This window comes from Urocitellus parryii, chromosome 3 (assembly GCF_045843805.1).
Source record: "Urocitellus parryii isolate mUroPar1 chromosome 3, mUroPar1.hap1, whole genome shotgun sequence".
Lineage (NCBI taxonomy): Eukaryota > Metazoa > Chordata > Mammalia > Rodentia > Sciuridae > Urocitellus > Urocitellus parryii.
The window spans coordinates 143,808,016-143,816,447 of NC_135533.1; the positions used below are offsets into that span (position 1 = coordinate 143,808,016).

At 48.6% G+C, this 8,432-nt stretch overlaps 1 protein-coding gene across 1 annotated transcript; it reads left to right on the forward strand.

Moving 5' to 3' along the window:
• Nucleotides 1–458: 458 nt before the first annotated feature.
• Nucleotides 459–6,956, forward strand: Pebp1 (phosphatidylethanolamine binding protein 1). The gene is made up of 4 exons (XM_026403392.2): nt 459–715; nt 1,966–2,075; nt 2,740–2,840; nt 6,067–6,956. Exons 1-4 carry the CDS (start codon nt 581–583, stop codon nt 6,282–6,284), a joined length of 564 nt encoding a protein of 187 aa, XP_026259177.1. The 5' UTR covers nt 459–580; the 3' UTR covers nt 6,285–6,956.
• The last annotated feature ends 1,476 nt before the right edge of the window (nt 6,957–8,432 follow it).

Genomic DNA, 8,432 nt, shown 5'->3' on the forward strand with positions numbered 1-8,432 from the left:
AACAAAAATAAAAACTCAGGGCTGGGGATGTGGCTCAAGTGGTAGCGCGCTCGCCTGGCATGCGTGCGGCCCGGGTTCTATCCTCAGCACCACATACCAACAAAGATGTTGTGTCCGCCGAGAACTAAGAAAAAATAAATAAATATTTAAAAAATTCTCTCTCTCTATCTCTCTGTCCCCCTCTCTCTCTCACTCTCTCTTAAAAAAAAAAAAAAAAAAAAAAGAAAAAATTAAAAAAAAATAAAAACTCAGACGAGCTCATGTGCATTTTCGGAAACAAAGGCCTTTCAGACCTAGCTACAGTACTGCAAAACCCGGCTGCTGCTGGTAGCAGGTTGCTTTGACCCGGGAGCGTGAGTTGCCCCGCGCTTCAGGGTTCGACCAATCAGAGGGCAGAGTGGACGGGACCTCACTGTTGATTGGAGGGGCGGGGCGGGGCGGGGCTGCACCCGCGTGCGTGCGTTCCCGTGGTCGTTGGGCCCACGCCGCCGCCTCCGTCCAGTTAGCTCGGACTCGGCGCCTAGTGTCCGTCCGTGGCCTCCCGCCGCCCTCCCGGCCGAACCGCCTGCCCTTCCTCGCCATGCCGGCGGACCTCAGCAAGTGGAACGGGCCACTGAGCCTGCAGGAGGTGGAGGAGCAGCCCCAGCACCCACTGCGGGTTGTCTACGCCGGGGTGGAGGTGGACGAGCTGGGCAAAGTGCTGACGCCAACCCAGGTGCCTCAGGGCGGTGGGCGTGCGCGGCCGGGGCCTGTGCCGGGATCGGGTGGGAGCCGGTGATACGGGGGCGCGGAGGCCGCTCCAGCCTGCGTGCGCAGCGTCCCCGGGATCGGGGTCGCTGTGCCCATGCCACAGTCCTGGGGGCCACCCCGAGGACCCGGCCTGGGGTGGGTGGAGATCGACCCCTGGAGAAATCCAGCTCGATTCCCGGGACATCGAGGCCCAGGAGGGGCCTAAGACAAGCAATGCCTTCCTCGGGCAGGGTCGGGGACGGGGGTCGCAGTCAGGACGGGGTGGGCCCTGACCGCCTGGACGCCCCCAGAGCCTCCACCGAGTCTCCGTGCTTAAGGCCGCAGTTTGGAGAGCCGAGCCGACGCCGCACCCTGGAGTTTTGTGACGCATTATGTAACCGGTGACGAGTGCCGCCCGGCGGTTTCTCCTTTGTTTTAGCGTTCTAGAGCGTGCATTTTCCCCGAGGGGGTGCACTCTGCAGCCCGGAGGCTTGAGAGCCACCGCCTCGTATTGCGGTTTTGCTTTTGGACTCTTGACTCCAGGACTAAGGCTGCTGCACAAAGTGGAGAAACTGGTATTCTCGACACCATTGCTCGTTGCTGGTCATTAAGTCTCTGGCAAGATTCGAATAAGTTGCCCAGACCATTCACTGTTTTGGATAATCACAGAAACCGCGCAGCTAGGCAGCGGTGCCAGCCTCCCCTCCCAGACTTCCTGTCCACCTCTCAGCCACATTTCTCTGCGCTTTTAAATGTTGAGTTGATGCCAACTTCACTTTGGCAGGCTCCAGTGACTGCCTGGTCATCAATCCAGAGACACTGTCATTCCAGACAGTGTAAAGTTTTAGTTATGAGAAGTAGCCAGTGTCCTGTTTAATCCAGACCCCACCACTTAGGATATACTAGCTCCATGGGGTGTTGAAAATAAAATTATAATGTAAACATTTTTGCTTCTGACTCCTACTTTGGTTTTACCTTTGAGGAGCCTGAGGTCAAAGAAAGTGAGTTGTTGTTTTCTTCAGTTTTTCTTTTTATTTATTTATTTATTTATTTATTTATTTATTTATTTATTTATTTTTTAGTTTTCCGCGGACACAACATCTTTGTTTGTATGTGGTGCTGAGGATCGAACCCGGGCCACACGCATGCCAGGCGAGCGCGCTACCGCTTGAGCCACATCCCCAGCCCCTCTTCAGTTTTTCTGACTTTTGAACTCCAAACTATTCCTCCGTACAGGTTAAGAACAGACCCACCAGCATTACATGGGATGGTCTTGATCCAGATAAACTCTACACCTTGGTCCTGACAGACCCGGATGCTCCCAGCAGGCAGTCTCCTAAATACAGGCAGGTTGGGGAAAGAGTGGGGAGGGTGGAGACCTGACCTACCTGGTATAAGTCTCTTGTGGAATGTGAAGAAGTAGACCTAGTGTGGGATGTTAGTGCCTTGTTTAGAGTGTGCATTTCCTGCCCCTTTGCTCTCCAGTCTGTAAATTAAAACCAATAGCAAAATCCACCTACCTGTGGCCTGTTTTTGTATGACACCATGAATTAAGAATGGCTTTTACATTTTTAGATGGATAAGAAAAAATGAATGATAATACCTTGTAAGATATAAAATTATATGAAATGCAAAGGTCAATGTCCATAAATAAGAGTTTTTACTGGAACACAGCCATGATACCTTATATATCTGTCCTCTGTGGCTAATTTCCATCCATAGTGGCAGTGTTGAGTTGTTGCTACACAGAAGTATGGCCTGCAAAGCTGCAAGCATTGACTCTCTAGTCTTTTACAGAAAAAGCTTTTTGATCCCTGCCCTAGAGAATCTCAGGGCAGAGAAGGGACTGGGTCCTTTCTCTGCAGATCTAGAACAAGCTTTGCACTGGCGGGGCCTGCAGTGTTCATTTCTGTCTCCTGGCATTCAGTATGTGCTAGATGTTCAGCTGCTAGTGTGCAGTGACTGCTAACCCCTGTGGTGCTGACGGTCTTGACGTGTTCTTCCGCACAGGGAATGGCACCATTTTCTGGTGGTCAACATGAAGGGCAACGACATCAGCAGTGGTACTGTCCTCTCTGATTATGTGGGCTCCGGGCCTCCCAGTGGCACAGGTCAGTAAAGGCTGCTTTTGGGGAGGCAAAAAGGGAGGCTAGGTACACAGCAGGGTTGGCCCAAAGTGCTGCCATTTGAGTCTGTTTTTTCAGGCTGTACTGTTTTTATTTACAAGATCCCTTACCCTACTGGAAACAGAAGGCTGCTTGCTTCTCTGCCTTCTAGAGCTCGCTCAGACCTGCAGGAGTGGGGGGCTAGGACTTTGGGTTCTGGTCAGATGGATTCTCATTGTAGAGGTCTGCTTCTTGGGCTCTGGGCCTTTAATAAGCAGGGAAGCCAGGGATAAGGGAGTGATGTTTTAGATACTTTTTGGGTGGTTCCACGTGGGTTGAACACAGATAAACCATGTCTTTTCTGTGTGCAGTTTTTCCCGTGTGATGTTTCAATTTCTAATTCCTGTAAAAAGTCTCAAGTGATCATAGTTTTCAAATTAATTAGAAAAAATTGCCGTATTTATCACTGGAGGTCCTTCCAAAAATCTGGTTTGGTATCTTGGAAAGATGTAGAAGACTGCAACAGAACTATACTGGAGGTCTGCGCATGCATTGTGCAGTGTCCTGTTCTGTGTGTAAGCATGTGTGGTGAGAGACTCCTGCATCGCAGCTCTCCAGCTAGATAAGAGCTCCGTAAGCCACAGGAGGTTGCTGTTCCCTGTTGTTCATTACAAGATGTCCCCATTTGCTGGGAAGGGGACATAGTGGTGGGTGAAGCATGGCAGAATACCAGCTTTTGCACACATTGTTCTGCTTTGAGTTAGTACAGAGTGTTATAAGGAAGTACCTGGTGAGTGAGGACTGCAGGTCATGGGCTCATGTTTTACTTTTAGACCTAAAAGCTTCCAGACGGCTTTAACCCCCTTATGCATTCCTAATAGGGAGGGTAAAGGGACAGATTTCCTAGAGCTCTATTAAGTTCTCTAGGGCAGTTGTTAAATTAGCCAATTTAATTACGGGCAGAATACACATGAGAATAAAGCAATTCTCTTGAGCAGGAGCTGTGTTCTCATTAAAAAAAAAAAAAAAGGCCTCAGTCACTCTCTTTTCAGATTCTTTGAGTAGGTTTTAACTACCATATAATAAACACATAGATTGTAAGTTTTCAGGCAGCAGATTTGACTGATGCATACACATAGAAACACTTCAAAAAGATATAGGTCATTTCCATCACCCTAGAAGGTTCCTCTTTTACTTACATTCCCTGAGAGCCAACCAGTTTTCTGACCCCTTTCTCCACAGAGTATCTTGCTACCTCATACAGATGGAGTCTCAGGGTGCATTTATTGGTGACTGGTCTCTTTCATTCAAGATCAGGTCTGAGGTTCTTCCAGGCTGTTGCTTGTATGAGTAGTTCATTCCATTTGGTTTCTAAGTAGCATCTCCCAGTTCCAAGTCGGCACGGTTGTGGAGCCGTTCTCCTGCTGGGCATTCAGGTTTCTCCAGCATTTGGATTTTATGAATAAGTGGCTCTATACATTCATGTGGACAGTTCCTCTTGGAGCTGCCCCAGAGTTCTCCAGAACAACTGACAGTTTTACATTCTAACCCCTAGCCCCATACTGAGATTAGGTGCTGTGGTTGGTATGTGTGAAGCGGTAGCATTTGCGTTGTCCTGGTCCCTGATCTGGTGGCTGATGTTGAGCCGGTCTCCATATTGACCATGATTTTTTGTAACTTGCTTTTTAAATGTTTTATGTTTTAAACTATATTAAAAACAACATAAAACTTACTACTTGGATACTTCAGTAGTGCTAACTGTTCACACTGTTGGGAAACCTACCTGGAAATTTCCATCTCCCCAAATGGAAAGGAAACTCCGCCCACTGAGCGAGAGCTCCGCAGTTCCCTCTCCCGCTGTCCCTGGGAGCCACTATTCCACTTTCTGTGCATGCTTTTGATTCTTTAGATACCTCATGTGGAATCATATATTATTTCTTTTTTTATGACTGGCTTATTTCACTTAGCATGATCTCTTCAGAGTTCATCCATGTTGTAATGCATCAAAATCTTCATTTTATTGCTGAATAATATTTCACTGTATGGATATAGTACATTCTGTTTATCCATTTCTCCCATCGCTAAAAATTTGGATTGCTTCCAGCTCTCAGCTGTTGTGAATGGTACATAGATGTGTAGATACTTAAATAACTTTTAAAAATAATTTTTTTTTTTAGTTGTAGATGGACACAATACCTTTATTTTATTTGTTTTTATTTTTATGTGGTGCTGGGGATTGAACCCAGTGCCTCATGCATGCTAGGCAAGCGCTCTACTACTGAGCCACAACCCTGTTAAATAACTTTTTAACAAGTTTATGGTACTCATTTCTGTCTAGTACTTAAGTGGAGTTACTTAATTTGCAGTTAATAAGGTGCTTCCCCTCCTTCAAAATGGGAATTGAACCTTGGGGTCTGTACCGCTGGATTACATTCCCAGCCTTTTTAATTTTTATTTTGATACAGAATCTTGCTAAGTTGCCAAGGCCGCCCTTCAACTTTCAATCTCCTTCTGCCTGTGCCTCATACGTAGCAGGGATTTCAGGTGTGTGCCGCCACACCTGGCTTGCTAATTCTAAAACATTTTTTGCTGTTTAGTTGGTAAAAGTGGATTTGGGTCATTTCAAAGCAGATCTCTCATCTTCCAATAGATAAATCTGGAGGTAGACCATAATGTTCTCTGGTACCTTGGAGGCCTGAGTGTGGTGTGGCGGCCCCAGCCCCTGACTGGCTGTTTCCTTCATCTATTTCTCTCTTTTTTCCTCTTTTTAGCATTTCTATGTGCCGGGCATTTTAGGGTAATTCAGGGAGATGAGAAGCAACAGAACGAATACCACCGCTTAATAGAGCTATTATTTCTAACAAGGAGATTAGGTTACAAAGTTAGTGTTTTACTTAGATTTTAGGTTCCAATATTACTGTGGTGGAAGAAGGATGGGCGTCCTGATGGGGTGTTGGGAGGGACTTGAGGTGGCCAAAGTGTGGCGTGGGCTGGATTGAGCAGCAGAGGGGTTGGAGGTGAGGCTCAAGGGATGGGCCAAGGCTGGAGCCTGCAGGTCCCCAGTGACTCGAATGAAGGGTTTGTTCCCTGGGTGAGGGGCTTGACCCGTCCTGCCTCTCTGGGCTCAGTGTCCTGGTGAATAGGGTGGCGCGGTCCCTCTGAGTTGAAATGTCGTGTGGAGATGGGTGAGGTCCACCCCAGGTGTCCACCTTCCCTCTGCCTCTCCCTCCAGGCCTCCACCGCTATGTCTGGCTGGTGTACGAGCAGGACAAGCCGCTGAAGTGTGACGAGCCCATTCTCAGCAATCGCTCTGGAGACAACCGTGGCAAGTTCAAGGTGTCGGCCTTCCGCAAGAAGTACAAACTGGGGTCCCCTGTGGCCGGCACGTGCTACCAGGCTGAGTGGGACGACTATGTGCCCAAACTGTACGAGCAGCTGTCTGGGAAGTAGGGGAAGCTCCGTGAGGCAGTGGCCCTGGCCTGGGTAGTGTTCTCTAGTGAAGTGACACATGGAGGGCTCCTCCCACTCCCTGGGCACAGGGCAGGGCTGTGCTTTAGGTGGTCAGGGAGACTTCTGTTGCCTGTTCTTTATGATTTTAGATAGTCACATCCCAGTTTATGCTTTGATCTAATTTGAACTTCTTGTTGGGGGATATTTTGGTACTTCGAGGGGGTCAATGCATTGTTAGTCAAAGAATAGCAACCCAGGTAAAAATACTATAGGAACCAAGTGTCAGTTAATCTTTAAGGAAAGTTTAAAAAAGCAGATGATTTGCTGCCTTTACCTTTGTGATTCTGAGTCCAGATTGTGAACGATGACACCCCTGAGATGTGTCAGCTGCACCCCAGCACGGACTCAGGTACCGCAGGAGGTGTGAGCACCCTGCTCCAGCTCCTTCAAAGAACAAAGCTGGATAAAGCAAGAGGGGGAGGGTGGCTTGCTGCTGCCACCGAGGCCTAGCCCTCTAGAAGGGTGGCAGTGCTGGGCCCCAGCTGTTGGGGGTCCTGAAATCTGAGCCGATCACATGTCGCTGGTTAAGAGCGATCTGGAGTTGCTTAATGTTGTGTTAATTCTGCTGTTCGCTTATTGTTGAATAAAAATAAAAGCATGGGATGATCCAGACCTCCAGGTATTTTGCCTTACTGGGCATGCGTTTTCTAAATGGGGGATGTCAAGAGACAGCCTCTGCGGGGCCCTGAGTGCCAGTAGCTCTCGGGATTTAGTCTGTGGGCCACAGAGAGGGTCTCCTTGCTCCAGAATGGCCTCTACAGGTGCTGGTGATCTACAGTGCGAGCGACCTCCAGTCCTCAGTCGGCCTCCCCTCCCCTCACAGGGTTGTTGAATAACAGAACAATCCTTTGTTGAGACGAAGGAATGATGGATGGAATTAATGTGTGTAAGTGGCGAACTGTACCTGCCTGCCAGAGGGACAGAGTTGAAAAGGCTTGTCCCCCATTTCCACAGGGCTGTTTCTGGTACGTGTTTACACAGTGTGATCACGAGGGTTTAATAAAGACGGGCGTCTATTACAGGGTGCCCTTATCAGCCCTGCCAGAGCCCAGCCTTTCTAGGGGACCTTGGGACGGCTCATTCTGACCTCATGGCAGAACGTAATGTGTAACACCACAGCCACCACTTGGAGCCCTGAATAAAACATGCTCACAGGAATCCAGCAGAGTTGGTGTGTCTCCAGTATGGACCAGCAGCACGCGGCCTGAATCTGTCCTTAGATGGGTGCCAAGTCCATCGGCCTCTGTCTACCGAAAACCCTTGGCAATCTGCAGGTGCTCTGAGGATGGAGTCCAGATCCTACGGGTGACCTATAAGCATCCTCTCACCTGACCCCCATTTGTCTCCACCTCTCATAATTTGTGTTCCCGTTAAACTCCCTTGCACGTGCTGGCTGCTCGGGGCTGGACTTTACAGTGCAGCTGCTGGTCCTCTTTCCCTCTGACAGTAATACTAACTGGGCTTTTCTGAGGAGGCTAAATATGCCTCTGTGTCTAATTTTCAACTTAATATTTATCTCTATTATACTAGACCCTTTCCTTCACAAGGGTCGTTGAGAAGGTCCTTCTCAACAACCCCAGCCCTTGACACGCCTCACTGAATTGACTGTAAAGGTGATTTTTTGGGGGGTGGGTGGGGGTGGCATTGGGGATTGAACCTAGGGCCTCATACATACTGAGCAGGTACCTAACACTGAGCCATACCCTCAGTCCTATTTGTGTTTTATTTAGAGACAGGGTCTCACTGAGTTGCTTAGTGCCCCACTGTTGTCGAGATTGGCTTTGAACTTATGATCCTCTTGTCTCAGCTTCCCAAACTGCAGGGATTTCAGGTGTGTGCCACCGTGCCCTTTTAGTTTTTGACATAGGGTATCACCAAGTTGCTGAGGTTGGTCTTAAAGTTGCAGTCCTCTGTCCGTCAGCCTCCTTGAGTAGCTGGGATTACAGGAAGGGACTTCTCTATAACACACATTATACTTTAAAAGTTCCTTCTTTCCTCTCGTGGATTCACCCCACACACGAGAGCCCCCTAACGCCCATCATCAGTTCCCTGGTTCTGATGGCTATGAACATGAAAAAGCCGCTCTCA

Coding starts and splice junctions, on each gene's coding strand:
- Pebp1 (XM_026403392.2), top strand. CDS start 581: ATGCCGGCGGACCTCAGCAAGTGGAACGGGCCACTGAGCCTGCAGGAG. Junction 716..1,965: donor AAGTGCTGACGCCAACCCAG/GTGCCTCAGGGC, acceptor TCCTCCGTACAG/GTTAAGAACAGACCCACCAG. Junction 2,841..6,066: donor CGGGCCTCCCAGTGGCACAG/GTCAGTAAAGGC, acceptor CTCTCCCTCCAG/GCCTCCACCGCTATGTCTGG.